Source organism: Lemur catta, chromosome 2 (genome assembly GCF_020740605.2).
Source record: "Lemur catta isolate mLemCat1 chromosome 2, mLemCat1.pri, whole genome shotgun sequence".
Taxonomy (NCBI): domain Eukaryota; kingdom Metazoa; phylum Chordata; class Mammalia; order Primates; family Lemuridae; genus Lemur; species Lemur catta.
The window spans coordinates 47,501,209-47,518,710 of NC_059129.1; the positions used below are offsets into that span (position 1 = coordinate 47,501,209).

The following is a 17,502-nucleotide window of genomic DNA, read 5'->3' on the forward strand; positions in this document are numbered from 1 at the left end:
ATTTTTCTGCCTTTTTTCCTGTATCACTGGGAAGGAATCTTAAAGATCTAGTTCACTCTCCTTATTTTAAAGACAAGTGTCCTGTGAGGCATGGAGGTGAAGTGGCTTGTTGGGGCCACACAGCTCTTCCAAGGCTCCGTCCCTCTGGGGCCCGGCCCCTCTCTTCCTCCCATGCACTTCTCGCCCCGCTTAGCTCACCCAGCCCCTGCCCTGTGCACTGTGGTGCTTTCTCAGAGCTCACTTACTTCCAGACCCTCCTCGCCCTTTCTTCTTAGCCTGGCCTCCTGAGACACCTGGCCTTGGTCATTATCCGTATGTAAATCCTTCAACCCTGCTTTTGTTTGGGAGGCTCACCTTTCACTGCCCGCGCCCCCATTTTCTTGCAGCCCAAGGCTTCCGGACTTTCTCAGTCCACCACAGCTCTACCATTTTCCAAGGACATGGCAGTCACAGTCTTGGTAGAATCTTCAGTTCTTGTTCCAGCTCCAGGTTGTTGTAAGCGATTCCTGAGAGCTGATTTCCCTCGGAATCCTATACAAACACTCGGGCCCCTGGTCTGGTTCATGGAGGGGCTACTGTGTGCCATGACAAGGTGCCGTGACACTGTCTCTGCCCTCAAGAGCTGCAGTGCAATGAGGGACCCAGTCAAAGCTTCCTGCGAGGACTACTAAGCGAACTCACAGGTGCCAGGCTGCCCGCCGGGCCTGTCCTGCACCCAGGCCCCTGCTGCTCCTGTGCTATCTTGTCTCTGGCCCGCGCCTAGTTCTGGCATGTACGGCACAGCGCATCTGAAACCTGGGTTTGCTTCCGTTATTTCTATTCCCGAATGGGTTTGCTTTGTGGACATCCCTTGCCAGTCGCCGGGACACGAAACCCTGGTGGGCCAGGTCCTCTCCCCCACAGAAGTGGAGTTTGAAGGCTGGAACTCTCTCTCCCCGTGGACCAGGAGCTCTGGCAGGGAGGGGCTCGCCTCTCCAATTGCTCGAATCTCCCTGCCCCAGGGATGTCTGCTTCATGCAGCTGCTAAGCCACTGGGAATTCTGGCCCCAGGAGCCAGCATGTGACGCTTTGAGGTGCCTTCTGGGCTGAGATGATGATCCTCAGGAAGTCCTCGGGGAGCCAGAGAGGGCGTGATCAGACCTGGGGGAGGAGGGTCTGGGAAATAATTATCACCAGGCCAGGAAGGAGTATGTAGTTTTTATTTTTTTATTTTTTTACAGAGTCTGTTTCCCTGTTTTTTTTTTTTCCACTAGAGCTACATGTTGCTATGGGAACGAGGACAGCACTGGGAGCCCAGAGCCACTCACCGGCCTGCCAGAAGCCTGTAAATAAATTCTGCCTCACTCCAGGCTCCGAGCTGAGTGGTCCTGGAGGGCAGCTCAAGCAGCCACTTGCAGACTTTCTGTCCTGCCAGTGCCGGCTTGCACAGACTCTCCTATGACAAGTTCACAGGCCAATTACTCTCCTTAACACAGCGCTGTGCAGAGTGATCTGCGACCCCCCGCCCTCCAAAACCCTCCAAGACATAATCTCGCTCATGGGTGCCCAAGCCCAGGGGCCGAGAGATCACCTGATCCATTTTACGGAGGTGGAACGTGTCCCCCGCCCAGTGCTGGCCCTGAACCCACCCTCACCAGCTGCTGCCTCCCGACTCCCCACTGAACTGATGTCCCTACCACAGACCCGGTGCAGCCATTCGAAATGGCACCTGGAGCCAGGGCACTCTCTATGGAGGCTGATTTCTGTCAGGCAGTAAAGCTGCCATCCCCTTAAGGAAGGGTCCTGCCTCAGTTTCTTTTCGAGATCTAGCACAAACAGGTATAACAAGCGTGCTCGACGGGAGCCCCCTGTTCATCGACATCTGACTGAGAGTGTTACAGGCCAGGGCCGAGCTGGGCTCACTTCTGCACGTCACTGTCAGTTACGCCTGTCTGGGAGACACAGCAGCCGGGGTGCTAAGAGCCAGACTGCCTGGATTCAAATCCTGGCTCCGCCACTCAACAGTGGGGTGACCTTGTGCAAATTAGTTAGCATCGCTCAGCTTCACTTTCCTCATCAATGTTTCCTTTTTATTTTTTTTTATTTTTTGAGACAGGGTCTCGCTCTGTTGCCCAGGCTGCGGTGCAGTGGTGTCATCACAGCTCACTGCAACCTCCAACTCCTGGGCTCCAGCGATCCTCCTGCCTCAGCCTCCCAAGTAGCTGGGACTACAGGTATGCACCACCACGCCTGCTAATTTTCTTACTTTTTTGTAAAGATGGGGGTCTCACTGTGTTGCTCAGGTTGGTCTCCAACTCCTGGCCTCAGGTTCTTCCTGCCCCGGCCTCCCAAAGTGCTAGGATTACAGGTGTGAGCCACCCCACCTGGCCCAAACCAATCTTTTTATTGTGAAAACTAGACACTAAAAAGTGCATAAAATAGAAATATACGTACAGTTTGATGAATAATTACTATAAAATTTTATAGTGAACATCCATAAAACACTACCTGGGTCAAACACTACCAGTGGTGCCTCCCCTGCCCTGAGGAAACCACCAGCGGGCTCAGACAACAGTCATTCCCTCACTTTTCTTAGCCTTTTTGCCACTGTGTGTGCATAAATGTCACAGTTCAGTTTTGCCTGTTTTTGAGGTTTGTATGAAGGTAATCCTACACTGTATTCTTTGCTGTCTGGCCTCCTTCCTTCAACGTGCTGTGACAGTCATGCATGTGAGCTGTGTCCACCGTGCGATACGCTGGCGCTGTTCATCCGTCTCTGTGCGGGATGGTCGGGCGCTGCCCCCGGGCCCACGGGTGACAATGCTGGGCTGGGAGCAGCCTCAGAAACTACATGTGGCAAGGGGACGCTGGCTCACAGGGGAGCGGGCACACGCGCTCAGCTTTAGCAGGAAGCCAAAGTGCTCTCCAGACCGACAGGATCGGTTCTCGCACCCACACGCTGGGTAAGAACTGCCCATTGCTCCACATTTTTGCCAGCATTTAGCATTGAGTTTCCTCATCTTTAAAATGAGGGTGAGAGTGCAGCCTACTTCACATATGGGGATTGAATAATGTAGTAAGTATAAAGGGCTTGGCATAGAACCTGGCACACAGTAAGTGCTCAGTAAACACTAGCTGCTATTATTGTAATTTATAATAATTATTATTTTTATTATAAGGGTCCCAAGCTAGGAGATGCTGACATATTAGGTGTACATACTTTTCCATTTAAAAAAGTTTCTGGTTTCTGATGTGAGAAAACCCTCAACATGACTACAGAAACCCGTCTTGGAACGCCATGGTTTCTTGATAGTGAAAAGTTGTTTTACTAAATCTTTCCTTTATTCCTTTATTTGATTGACTGACTGGGAGAGGACGAGAGAGATGTACAGGTCAAGTCCTTCATTCACACAGCTAACAGGCCCCCTGTGCCAGGTGCTGGGGACACGAAGATGAACAGGGCACGGCCTCCTTCCTCCCCACATAAACTCAGTGACAGGGAGCCCTGAGAGCTGCTGAGCCTGTCAATGCCATCCTCGGTGTCTGTTATTGACTTGGCAGGAGTTTCCTGCAGGTTCCTGTGAGCAGGAACCCTCTCTCTATACTGCGAAGAGGTTTTCTTGTCCTACAGTCCTTTTTAACCCCCAGGGCTGCTTGTGCCCTTGGAATCCCTGTTTACTGAAAAATCACTCCAGAACTTTCAAACCCAGGTTCTCATAAAAGCCACAAAAAGAAACAGGCATAACTTCTATTTCTTTAACACCACTGATGGATTCTCACAGGTCCAGACTTGATCTCATTTAGATCCGGCTGGATTTGTGTGAAAGATGCAGGTGTGTGCCTTTGTTATTTTGCTAAGATAATTAATGAAATGAAAATGAAGGGGTTGGCGGGAGATGCCACACATCAGAACCAGTGCAGCTCTGAACACAGTCGTGGGGGTTGAAACACAAGGTTCTCCACGAGGTTTGCGATGCTGTTGTCAAGGCCGTTTCCAACCTTGCTCAGACAGGAGACTCGGGAGGGAGTAGTGTCTGCCTCCCCCGTGGGTCAGGGCAGCTGGCAGTGGGGGCAGGTGGCAACCACATGGGACTAAGTTGGGACTGAGACCACCATAAAGTGACTGAGGAAATGGCCAAGAAAGACCTTTTTGGCCACAGGCACTGGGGAGAACCAGAGGAATGAAATGGAAGGGGAGGTGGATGGCGGAAGGACAGACTGCCGCGTGCCTGCCAGCCAGCGCTGGGCACGGGGGCAGGGCGGCCTGGGCAGGGAGTGGGTGTGGACAGCAGTGCTCAAGGGTCAAGGAGAGACACTCGGGGCAGGGGGGAACCAGACCAACACGGGGAGGTTACCGAGCAAAGGATGGAGGGAGTAGAGGATGACAAGACACAGGCTGGAGGGAAATGAAAGGAGACTGTAGTAAGGAGTCGAGGTAAACGACGAGGATGATGCCGAGTGCACAGGGAGTAGGAGGTCACGGAAGAAGTGGTGGAGTCTTTAAGAGGTAAGCATTAGGGGAATTTATCGACAGAAGTTGTAAACACAGCTAAAAAATTAAATGAATTCGTTGCCGTGGCGCTCACAAAGGAAGATGAGAGACAGATGCCAGCAGCAGACGCGCCCCTCCCAGAGGAGAGGGACGGGATGCCGCAGGAAATCAGACGCGTGCCAGGGCAGGTGATCAGGAAATCTGAACCTCCACAGACTGTCAAGGCTGCCGTCGCCTGAGAGCCGGAGGGATCGGAGGGAAGTGGGGAAATTAACATGCAGCAGACAGAGCTGAGCCTTTGGACGTCGACTGGAGCGGGACAGACGAGCACCGAGGCGGGCAAAAAACCTCAGTCTGTCCAGCCAGCTTTCCCCACCGCCCGGCATCCACCCCCTGCTGCTCCAGCAGCAGCTGGTTGTGTGGAGTCCGGGGTTTCGTCACAGGCACGCAGCTATCAACTCACTGGGCTCCTGGCCCCGCCAGACTACTTAAGGCCCCTCTAAACAGCCGGCAGCTCAGGCCACTTCCACAGAGGCCAGGCCTCTTCCCACTGGCTCCTCCCGAGTGCACTGTCACTCACTGTCCCCTGCTCCTCTCTGCATGACAGGGCACCCGGGGAAACAGGCCACCTGGCGGCTGTGGCAAAGGGCTTATTGACCCACATGTCTCTTCATTTTATGCACAAAGACAATATTACTTTCCAGGCTAAAAATCAATTCCATCTGTACTTCCTAAAATCAGCACAAGGTCTTTGGGTTCACAAACATTCAGTAGCTAAAGAGAAGGCTGCATGTTTGTGTCCCCCAAAATTCCCATGTCGAAGCCCCACCCCCAGTGGAATGGTATTAGGAGGTGGGGCCTTTGGGAGGTGATTAGGTTTAAATGAGGTCGTGAGATGGAGCCCCCAGGAGGAGATTAGTGTCCTCATTCGAAGAGGAAGAGGCTAGAGCTCTCTGTGTCTCTCTCTGAGTGCACCTACCAAGGAAGGTCATGTGCGGGCATAACCAAGAACCCTCTGGAATCCGCTGGAAGAGGGCCCTCACCAAGAACCAGACCCTGCTAGCACCCTGACCTTGGACTTCCAGCCTCCGGAACTGTGAGAAATACATGTTTGTTCTTTTAGCCACCCAGTCTATGGTATTCTGCAACAGCAGCCCAGGCTGATGCCACCCGGCAAACAAGCAGGGACAGGCAGAGGAAACCCTATATCCCCTGCCCTGCAGGCCACACTCCTGGTGAGAAAGAGGTACCCTAACCCCACAATTCTGGCTGCCACGGGACCATGGATCAGGGTGTCCTGGACTCTCACCCCAGCCTCCTTTCCCGGCTGCTGCCCCTCGCCCTTAGGCGGCAAGCGCCCCGTGTGTGTGTCACAGTTCTCCTTCAGAGCTGTCTCCCGGGAGTCCGCCCCGACCAACCCCAGTCGTCCTCTGTCCCTCACGCGACCCCATCCCTCACACCTCTGAACTCTGCCCACACACATTTCTGCTCTTCTCTGCGACAGGTGATACTACTTTGAAAAATGTCCTAGAACCCAGCATGCTGCAGTGAAGAACGTTCTCTTTGAGCGTTTGCTCTATTCTTGACGCCCTGTGATATTCAGCTTTACCGTGCCCTCTTGTGTGCTCTGAGAATGACATCCTGTTCATTTTTTAATTTTACGACATAAGATGCTTCCCAGTTGGCAACACTGCCTTGAGGCTTTTTCTTCCTGATCAATAATACTGTAGATTCAATAAGGCCGATGAGCAAGTTATTCATCAGCCAAACGTGACAGGTCACCACTTAATTAGTGACCTACCAGCCAACCCATTCAAACCGGCTGGTCCAGGTCCACCAAAGTGGTTGGGACCGTTGCACAGATTATTTTGGGGAAACTCATCATGGAAGACAGATCTTGTACCCTAACTTCAGAGTCCATAATGGAAATTATTCTTCACCTAGAATAACTTTGGAAAAAGACGTCCATGATTTCCTCTTTATTCCTTTGGTCACTGAGGTGATGGGCTGGGACTCAGAGCAGGCCGGAAGTAAAGCCTGACCACACTCACCTCGGGGCTTCTCAAGCCTTCTCTCACTTGAGAATTCCTTCTGCTGTAATGTAACATTTCAGACTTCCATTTAGGAATTAAAGAAAAAACCTGGTCTTTTTAGCGGGATGCATTGTGTAAGAAACAAGGACTGCAAATGAAAAATATTTAATTCTAGTATGACATGTTATTAGGTAAAGATGGATTTCAATTGTTTTCAAATTTAGTAAGTGATACACACATAATTAATTTAACGTAGCTTAAATGGTAAAAAAAAATTTTGGATTTATTGGCAAAATTTTAAAAATATGATATTGGTTGTGGGATCAAATAGGTATCAAAAATGCAGATTCAAATTTACTTTTGTTATATCATGAAAAGAAAAATGGGCTTTTATGACCTGATTCTTGAATTTTGCTTTAAAAAATATCAACTGGTTTAACTTTTTTTTCCTCTTAGCTTCCAAACTTAGAGATCAATTGGTTTACTTTTGTGATTCTCAGGTTTGTTTTGAAATAAAGAAGTAAGAGAAAAAGTTCCAGGTTTCTGTTTGCAAGCTGCTCTCTGCAAGAAACACACTGTAGGTGTGGATCATTTTTATTCTAAATAAATAGAAAAGGCAAAATGAATATAAACTATCACAATATTTTCACTTTTTAAAAAGCTTCTTGAAGCATTTTAAACACCTTGATCTGTTCTGGGAAAATTCTGATTCACGAAGGCAATGCACAAATCCAGGGCCAACTCTGTAACGTGTGGGGCCCAGCTGCTAGATGAAGACGGAGAGCCCTGTGTTCAAAGAGCAGGAAAAAAATTTTCTCCTTTCTCCCTCAGTCTCTCTTGAGCTGTCCTGCTGTGTTTTATTTGCTACTTAACATTGTATCCCTTGGCACAGGGCTCCCCTGGCCAGTGCAGCCCCTCACAGGCACCAGGGCCCTATCCTGCGCCTCGAGCTCAGACTCACACCAGACGCTGGTCCTTCTTCTACTGCACCAAGGCCCCCACTGGGGCTGGGGGGTGGCATGGTCGTGGGGCAGGATGAGGATGAGGAGGCCAAGCAGAGCCCAGGCACCAGGGGTCAGGGAGTGGATGGCCAAGAGCTCATCCTGGGAAGGTGAGAAGGGGCAGGAGGCTCCAAGCTCCTGGTGTGTGCTCCATTGTCCCATGGGGCATCCCCTTATGAAGCATAATTCAAAGGTAAAAAAACTAAGAATTTCAAGTTGGTGCCATAGAGCACTAAACCCCAAGCACGGGGCCCCAGGCAACTGTCCTGGTGGTACACCCAAAAAGCCAGTCCTATATAAATCTGAGAAATATCATGGAAGGGTGAAATTGCAGAATTGTTACTACTTTTATGCTCCTCATTTACCTCTTGAATTTCAACCTTACTCTTCCTATGCTTCCTATCTTTAACTAGCAGTCCTTGGAGGGACACACTAAACGCAGTATGACGATATAAAAGACAGTGACATGCAAACTAAGTCAACAGCGTGGCCATCTGCGAGACACATGCTCAGAGGACCAAGGAAGGAAACCCATAAAACTGCTGTCATTTGGGAGGGCGGAGGACTCTGAGGACTCAGGGACAAGGGACAGGGTGTTTGACCTCTCAAGGTCTCTGTGGTGGCCAACTCTGCAGAGAGGAATAAGCAAAGCGGTAGGAGCTGGTGTTCATTTGCTCGTGGAGAGACATCCGAAATGATAATGATGTCCCAGCTGTGCCATGCAGGACTTTCTTCTGTACCGAGCTGTCTGAACACCAAGCCATTAGCCGGCAGAACAAACAGTCCCGCTTAACTCGGGATGTAGCGTTTACCCGCACGTCATGAAATATCACAGCACCTCTCACGAAAAGACACGCTTACCTCATTTGCTGTGTTGTGTGTTCCAACGATTCGGATGAAGGAGGCAGGCTGTCTCTCAAAAGTTACTGACTGCCAGGACCTGTGAGGGGAAAGCCATTTGCCTGGTTAGACGGTGGAGTTAACCCTGCCGACAGCGTGGACGGAGGCACGAGGGAGGGTGACCCGTGCCGTGGGAGGGCTGCAGGCGGCACCTGCCGTGTGGCTGAGAGAGGCAGGCAATACACGGCATCCCTATATGGGAGCCGACAATCTTATCAAAGAAGGCACTCTGACCCATCTTGGGATGTGACGTAGGATTCTTATAAAGCCCTCCATAAACAAGCACAAATGCAGACCACGGGCACATCATGACAACAGTGCAGTGCTGACAAATATAAATGTAATAACGGCTGTAGGGAGTTCATATAATACATTTCCTCATATATAAAATGGGGCCACGGTGGGGCCGACCCATAGGGCTGTTGGCAGAATGAGCGCAGTCACTCGTCAGCCACGCAAACGAGTGGGGGCTCCTGGGAGGAGAGTGCTGCAGAGCGCAGGGGAGCGGCTGGCGGGGCAGGGCGTGGGGCTGCGAGCCCCAGCACCCGGGGTTGGTGCAGTGGGGTCACTCACTACCGCCCAACCGCCCCCAGGTGAGTGGTGGCATGTGGGGGAGGAGGCAAGTTCTCCACAACCTCTACCCCCTTTCCTGCTCCCAAACACAGCCCCCCAGACAATCTATTCTCAGGACTGGCCTGTCTCTGGGTGGCTCAAAAGCACCCCGGTATTTGAAAGGCCATGGCTCACTGACCAGCGTGGGCAGGGCCGGCAGAGCAGGCCTCGTGCTAACCCCGGGGGGAGGTTCTGCTCTTGGGCTGAGGCTCAGCAGCTCCTCAGCGCACCAGAGGAGTGCGGGGCACCCACGACTGTAAACTCCAATAATATTTCCGATAATAAATGTGAGGAGTTCACAGTTGTTGCCATTCCTCCTCCGCTCTCACAGTGGAAATGCCAGCTGCTGGGAAGCTGTTTCCTGTAATTGTCTAATTACCAAGTAATGCTAGCAAAGAAAATGTATGTATTTGCAGTTTGTTTTTCCCCCTTTGGTTTCAGGTGTTCCATCTTCTCTCTCACTATGAACCTCCCACTGAGATTGATTCACTGCTGCCTGGACACCAGTCCCCTTAAGGTCATTAAAAAGTCGTTACCATCTCGTGTGCAAAGTCTGTGCTTCTGAAAGCAATTTTCCAGAAACAGAATAAGAAAAATCACTCTCTCTGCAAAAATGCTATTATTCATACATGAAGGTGATGCCATGTGACCATGCCCAGGGCTTGCGCTCGTGGTCCATTTTCTTGGTGGGCGACTGCGGTCCTTCCAGAACCCCCAGATCTTTGGGGGAGGCTGCCAGGCGGGATACAGCCTGCGGGCTGGCGGGGAGGCCCTCAAGGCCCTGCGGGGCTTCCACAGGCCTGGCTGTCACTTCCAAGGTGAGCAGTGGAACCGACCACACACCGGCGCCCTTCCCCCATCAGGGAGCTGCCCCTGGCCGAGGTTCCTGCTGTGCGGAGTATCAGAGTCCCATCCCCGTCCCTGAAGGAAGCCATCGCACATGCTAAAGCTGGACCACTGCCTGCCTCTCAGACCATGCCTCCAGGAAACGGAAACAGAACTAGGATAAGTGACAACAGCCAGTGACAACTATTAGGTTCAAGGCACAGTTTCACAAAAAGGATTGGGGTGGGGAGGGGGCAGGAGTAGAGGAGACGGTGAGGATGCTGTTCGTCTCAGCTTTCTGACCCTACGCCTGTCAGAACTTCAAGAGATTCTCGACATAAAGGTAAAACTCTACAGTCGGAAGCTCCCTGTCCTCAACACTCGTGTGGCTCTGAGAGTGCAGGCAGGCCCAGAATTCTGGCCCTGAAGTCCCACCCGCTCCGCCCTCCACAATGCACAGGAGGTCCGGGCAGTGCAGGCAGTGCTGCTCGCTGAGCCCGGGCTCCCTGCTCTCCCTGCCACTCCTCTGCAGCCCCCGCACTCCTCTCTCCCTACATTGGGCTTCCGCAGTCGGCTCGGGGCTCTGGCCCCACCGCCCCTGGCTTCTGCCTGGGGAAACAGGGCTGGCAGGGCAGCGGCCTGAGCAGGAGGGAGCATCTGAGGAGTAATAAGATCAGAAGGTCTCAATTTAATACCAATCCTCCATTACACTGCATTAATATCTAATCACATTAGAGTTCATTTTCACTAACACAGCCTGAGAGTTGAATATATGATTTCATTTGCAGCAGAACTAGATACCAATCCTAAGACCAAATATCAGCAGGAAGGGAAGTTGCTTAGTTAGGACGAGGTCATGAACATCTCTCCTTCCCCAACTATCAGATTCCATTTCCCCTGAACTTCTGCAAAATAACTTGAAATGCTGCTTGATAGGGAAATGGTAAGGTGGCATTGGAATAGGCGTCACCACAGCTGTGCCACATTTGCAGTCACTGTGCGACTTCCAAGGATACCGCCTCAGCCAAGATTTCCCAGGGCCAGAAAACCACCACCACCGTTTCATCTACGTGAAAGCTGCTCCCTCATTTTTACCGAGCTTTATTGATAGCTGCACAGATGTTACAACTCGCCGAGTACACAGAACCTCTTCTCCAGCAGGTGAACTTCCAGAAGAGACAAAGGGCACCAGGGGCGTGGCAGCCCCCTCAGCGCAGAGCCAGCACTGGGTGCAGAGCAAGGTGGACAGGATAGGAGCAAGGAGTGTCAAAAATAAACACGGTCTTTGCTTTGAGAGCTTAATAAAAACCAAAAAACCCCACACAGGAGTGAAGTCCCAACCCTGTGCTGGCTCTGACGGGAAAAATCACTGCTCTTCCCTGAGTACTACTTTCCTCATTTGTCCAACACTGACAGAAATAACATCGCTCCTCTGGTCACAGACGCGCATCTAGAATGTGGTACCGATTATGTCCAACTGTAAATATGACTCTATGCACACACGTATTCAAAGAGAGATGTCTGTAAGAATGTTTGCCAAAATGTTGATCAAGATTTTAGCTTTGGATGGAGGAATTTCAAGAATCATTTAGTTTACTTTTGTACTTTTCTGTATTGTTAGAAGTTGGTAGAATGTAGATGCGAGCGTTTAAAAAAGTACCCGTCTTGCCTACTGCCCAAGGATTTAATATAGATCACTTGAGCCGAAGCCAGTGAAAATGCCAGCACTGCATTATTAGGCAAAGTATCTCCAGTTGAGAGGATCGCTGGGTGACAGTCCAGACAGCAGGTTTTACTGCTGGGCTTTCAGGGACGGGGGCAGCACAGCACAGCAGTTGAGGCACAGGGCCTGGAGCCAGGCTGCCTCGGTCTGAATCTCAGTTTTGTACTTTTACCAGCTCTGTGACCTTAGGCAAGTTGCTTAACCTTTCTGGGCCTTAGTATCCTCATATGTAAAATGGGAATAATAAAAATAACTATCTAAAATTATTTTGTGAAGATGAAATACATTAGCAAATGTAAAACATCTAGCAAAGTGTTGGCATATACAAAGTACTAAAAAAATTAGTTGATATTATCATTACTGCTATAATTACCGTTTTGCCACACGAACCTGGACAAGACATACGGGGTCCGTGGGTCTCATCTGTGAGTCATCAAGTTTGACAGTGTGGATGATGTTCCCAGGGGCACCCAAGGCAACCGTCATCAGCACCCACTTCTTGGGGGAAGACAGGCAGCTGGGCTTTGGAAGAACTGACTGCATTCTTGAACTTGGCACCTGCTGGGTATTATGGGGGATCCATGCAAGATGTAGTGCCCACCTTTAAGAAGTTTATAATCTCACCAGGAAGATTAGCTATCCTTTCACAAACTAATTAGAGAACAACGCAAACAGTACAGTAGTCCCAACTTAAAAACTGGTGTGTTCCAAAACTTCCCCTGTACTTGGTTTTTTTGATGCTTAGAAGCAATTTTTCCACAGAAATACAGCTATAAATTTTGATGGGGTTCCAAGGCCTACCCACAAATTCAATTTAACCCATAATGAGGCTGAAATACTATGGATATGATGTTTAAAAAGAAAGAAAAAATGTTATTGCCGTAGTAATAAACAAGCCAGAAAAATAGGGGATTTAAAACAATCTTTCTAAAGCTGCTGTTTCAGGAATGAGCATTAAGTACTGTAATACATATAAAATCATAGGGATGCAGCTGGAACACGGTAGGTGGTCTGTTAACAAGGAAAGTGAAAAAATGGGCCAAGTGTGTCATCCTAAAAGCCTCTCCCATCCACAGACCACCGTGTGGTTTACAAAGTGCCTCACCAGCATGATCTATCTCATTTGGTTCGTGACGCAATCCGTTGGGTCGGCAGGCGGCCAATCTGAATCCTATTGCAGAGCAGAGGAAACTGAGGAAAGAGAAGCTAGTAACCTGTGCAACCTGTCAGAGCTATCGGGTGAGGAGCCAACAACAGCAGCCAGATTTAATGACTGTGAGTTTGTGCTCTTTCCCCCAGACTCCAGGGCTGGAAACCACAGCGGCCAGAAACGCGGGGATCGTGCAGAGCAGATCACAAGCTGACCTCAGGCAGGGGCAGCGTCCTGACGTCTCCATTTCCTACATGAAATGGGGGTGAAAATCCCAGTGGGGTTGTGAGGATGCCACGAGAAAGCACAAGGAGCTCGGCACAGGCACACGGTGAAGGCACAGTCCCCGCTGGCTGTCACCGCCATCCTCACACTCACGTGTGCGCAGACTGAACCAGGGCAGGTGCTCCCTCCACAAAACGATCCACGCGGAGAGAGCGACCTGAAGCACGGAAGGCCGGGCTAAGTTATGGGATGACACACACAGTGCGGGATCACAACTGTGTGTGTTACTCACGGAAACGCATATGCCTGTAAAATATCTTTAAATATTCTGGAAGGACGTGAGCTAAATTCATGACAGTGGCTGTCTCTGGGGAGAGGGCGAGGAATGAGACCACTGATGGGGAACAAAGGAGATCTCAGCATTAACTGGAATGTTTCATTTCTTTGATTAAAATAAAAAGACTTGGAGTGTATGCAGAAAATATTAACTACGGTCAATTCTCGGGGATGAGTATGTGAGTGAGTGTTATATTGCTATTTATTCTTTTATGTCTCTTAAATGATTCTTGAAATAAAAAGAAAAGAGAGAAGACAGGGATTAAAACTTTGTCTCTGTTTATATGAGAAAGAATTTGCCAGAGGTAGAATGAACTACACTGCAAATACAAAAATTAGGGGAAAAAGTGGAGCTGGTTCCCCAGAAGGGGTGTGATTTGCTACATGGCGCTGCTGGTCTGCCTGGAGGAAGCAGAGGGCAGGCGGCCGCCAGGCGGGGAGGAGTGTGCGGAGGCCTCAGCGCAGGCAGGGCTCGCGTGAGTGAACGACGGCACCGCCCGGGCCCACGGGTGCCGGGAGAAAGGACGATGGCAGGGCTCAGCCGAGCGCGGCCTTCCTTGTTCTGCCTCCTTGGGGATTCCGCATCCTACACCAAGGGTGAGGGAGCCTACTCCTCTTGAATCCGGAAAATTACGTGACTCTACCGCGTATCTTACAAAGAAAACGCAAATGCAGAAACCTTCTGCAGCAGACCTGCTGAACACCAGGGAGACGGAGGTAAGAAAGTATTTGGGCAGCAAACTGAACACATGGCTTAGTCGTTGGTCTTTAGTGGAGCTCCCTCCACTAAAAAGGCAGTAAAGAAATTTAATATATGCTTCCTATCAAATATATGTGCTATGTATCATATACATGCACACACAGACACAAGCAGAAAGGAAAGGGGAAGGATGAGGAAACGTGGCATCTTTCTGTGTCTGCACTTCAGAGAGAAGACACGCAGGAAGCGAGTGGATTCACACTGAAGAACCCCAGAAAGGCTCGGGTGCTCGAGTCAGCAGCCATCTCCGAAGGTGGAGATGTGCAGAGGCCAGCGAGAGGAGCAGGAGCACTCCCCAAATCCCTCCCCTAGTCCTGCACAGCGGGGATGAGTCCTCTGGCACCGTGACAGCAGAGAGCTAGTTCGCTCTGGAGACCGTGAGCAGAGACATTTTGGGGCGCCAGGCATAGCAGAGGGTGGGATCCTACAGCGTCTGAGAGCAGAGGAGTCACATGGAAGTGAATATCCCAGGTGATGAGACACCCCCACCCCTTTCCCTGCTCGGCCTTCAGGCCACTGTGACCCAGGCTCAACCCCCAAGGCAGGAGCCCGGAGGGTACCTCTCTGGAGACTCTGATCCGCCCAAGAGGAGAGACCTAAAGATAATGATCCACTGTCCTTCCTTTCCATAAATATTTATCAAGTGCTTACTATGGGACGGGCCCATTTTAGACCCAGGGATACAGCAGAAAACAAAGTCCCTGCCCTGAAGGAGCTGACATTCTAGTGGAAGCCAGACAAACAAAAACACAAACTTAACAGATGAGTTAAAGAGGAGCTATGAAGAAAAATAAAACAGTGTGAACAGATTGAGAGGGACACATTGCTTTACTTAACATATTTAAGGACGGTATCTCTGGTAAATTGATGACTGAGCTAGTATCTACAGGCTGGAGGAAATGGCCTGGCAGATCCTGAAGAACATTCTAGCAGGAAGGAACAGAAGCACCAGGGTGCGGCTGGACTGAGTGGGTGGGTCTTCCAGCAAACACCCATCCTGCTGATAAGCTTCAGTGCAGCCCCCAAACCCAGCCACATACGAGAAGCTTCCAGACAGCTTTTCAGTGTCTAACATGTAAAGGTGAACAGCCAGTCAGAGATCACCAAAGAAAGAGTCTAACATGAAAGATAAGACCAAAAGCAAATAGAGGGGGAAAATAACTCACAGGACACAGATACAATTCAGTAAGCAGAATAAAACTTCAGGGAAAAAAACCCTAAATTATCCTCAGAAAGATAAAAGAAAGGATTATTATTAATATACCGTTGAAATAAGGATAAAATGATATGAAAAGAAACATTTAGAGAATAAGAAAGTACTCTTGTAAATTAAAACTCTGAGGTGAAGTAAATAATTCAACAAATAGGTTAGAAACTTATTATTAAGTTGAGGAAATTTCCCAGAACGTCAAACAAAATGACAAAGATAGAAAATAAAAGAACAAGGCTGGGGGAATGAGAGGATCAGACTAGGAGGCTTGCTATCCAGTTAGCAGATGCTCCAGCCAGAAAGCAGGGAAGGTGTGAGCCTGGAAGTCATCAAAGTCCTTATCATGGGCCGGGCGTGGTGGCTCACGCCTGTAATCCTAGCACTCTGGGAGGCCGAGGTGGGCGGATCGTTTGAGCTCAGGAGTTCGAGACCAGCCTGAGCAAGAGCGAGACCCCGTCTCTACTAAACATAGAAAGAAATTATATGGACAGCTAAAAATATATATAGAAAAATTAGCCGGGCATGGTGGTGCATGCCTGTAGTCCCAGCTACTCGGGAGGCTGAGGCAGGAGGATTGCCTGAGCCCAGGAGTATGAGGTTGCTGTGAGCAAGGCTGACGCCACGGCACTCTAGCCTGGGCAACAGAGTAAGACTCTGTCTCAAAAAAAAAAAAAAAAAGTCCTCATCAAGAGAAACTTTCCCAAACACAAAGGACATAAGTTTCCAGGTTAAAGGCCCCACTGAGTAGCCACGATGATAAACAAAAAGACCCGCACCACAGCACATCACTGAGAAACTCTAGAAGATCTTCAGTGCTCCTGGAGGGGAACAGGCAGGCCAACACACAGATCTGGGAATCGGATGCACGTCAGAGTTTTCAAAAGCAACACTGGCGTTAAAAGATAATGGAGCAATTCCTTCCAAATGCTGAGGGAAGAATTAGTTCCCAGCCAGAGTACTATTTCCAGCCAAATTACTAGCCAAATGTGAGGACAGAATAAAGAAACCTTCCTTCAGGCATAAATCTCAAAAAAATCACCTCCAATGCATTCAAAAGAAACTACCAGAAAATGTGCTCCACAAAAATACAGGACTAAACAAAGACAACAACAGTTATGGGATCGAGAAAATGGAGGGTCTGGCACTGAATAAAGCCAACGGGAATTCCTGGGATGGTGGACAGGAGATCTCAGGATGACAGCAGCACAACAGGCCCAGAGAGCAACTGGTCCAGACTGAAGGGGGAGGCAGGTGGTCCCAGGGAAGAAGTCTCAGGGGAGAAAAACAAACTGATTGACCGGATGTGTTAGGCCAGGTTGGGAGAATCTGTGTTTGCTCTGACAAGAGTTAGAGGGAAGAATCATTGACAAGTACATAGAAAATTAATGAAGTATATAGGAAACTAAGCAATTTTTAACTCTAGGAAAAACAAACAACAGAAAAAAGGAAGGTGACTGTAGTATACTATATGGCTTGGCTCTGAACAATAGTTACATAGTCATGCTAATGCCAACAATAAATTTGACACAAAGAAAAATTATGATTTTTAGATCTAAGCAGGAAGACAGGGGAGAGAAGAACATGCATGTACTTGAGGGGAAAGGGTAACAAGGCCAAATTCTTACCTTTCAAAGTAAGACTACAATAGACATTTTCAGTAACGGAATCAAGAAACAGCAGAATAGGCATACAATATAGAATATGAAGGCATAGACCAAAACAATAGTTCTAAAAGAGTTGAACATATTTGCCTCAAGATTTAAAAGTCTGATCACATGTTATGCTGGACAAGGTGGGGGACACAGGCACTGTGACACACTGCTGGAGGAAATGTAAAGTGATGTACCCCCGACTAGCAAGGTATTAGAAACACACACCGCTAGAGCTAGCAATTCCACTACCCTAGCTTACGACATGCTCACAGCACAGGGAAACAGCAGAAACAGGGGCTGCACTGCAGCACTGTTTGACCAGCAAGAGAACAGAAACAGCCTAAATGCTCATTGCTGGGGGCTGGTCAGTAAGTTACGGCAGATCCCCACCCCTACCATGAAAGAGGATGCAGCTGCAGGGGAGAGGGAGGGAAACTCAAGGGATCTCCAAGGTACAGAAAAATTTGTATTTAAAAAAAAAGGGGGGTCAATCATGTAATGATATGTACTAGCTGAATCCACAGTTGATGTGAATTTTAAAATTATGCTGAGACCTTGGAGAAAACAAAACAGGAGAATACAGTTTTCTTTTTTTTGTTTTGTT

General features: G+C 49.3%; 1 protein-coding gene and 1 non-coding gene across 3 annotated transcripts in view; one reads left to right on the forward strand and one right to left on the reverse strand.

Moving 5' to 3' along the window:
• Nucleotides 1–17,502, reverse strand: part of BTBD9 (BTB domain containing 9) — a 386,230-nt gene that overhangs the window by 11,882 nt on the left and 356,846 nt on the right. For both annotated transcript variants that reach the window (XM_045541884.1, XM_045541885.1), the window contains exon 10: nt 8,367–8,445. In XM_045541884.1, coding sequence (XP_045397840.1) covers nt 8,367–8,445 — 79 coding nt within the window. The remainder of the gene's footprint in view (nt 1–8,366; nt 8,446–17,502) is intronic.
• On the forward strand, nt 17,384–17,455 carry LOC123633759. The gene has a single exon (XR_006733765.1). It is a non-coding gene; the product is annotated as a small nucleolar RNA SNORD45 (small nucleolar RNA).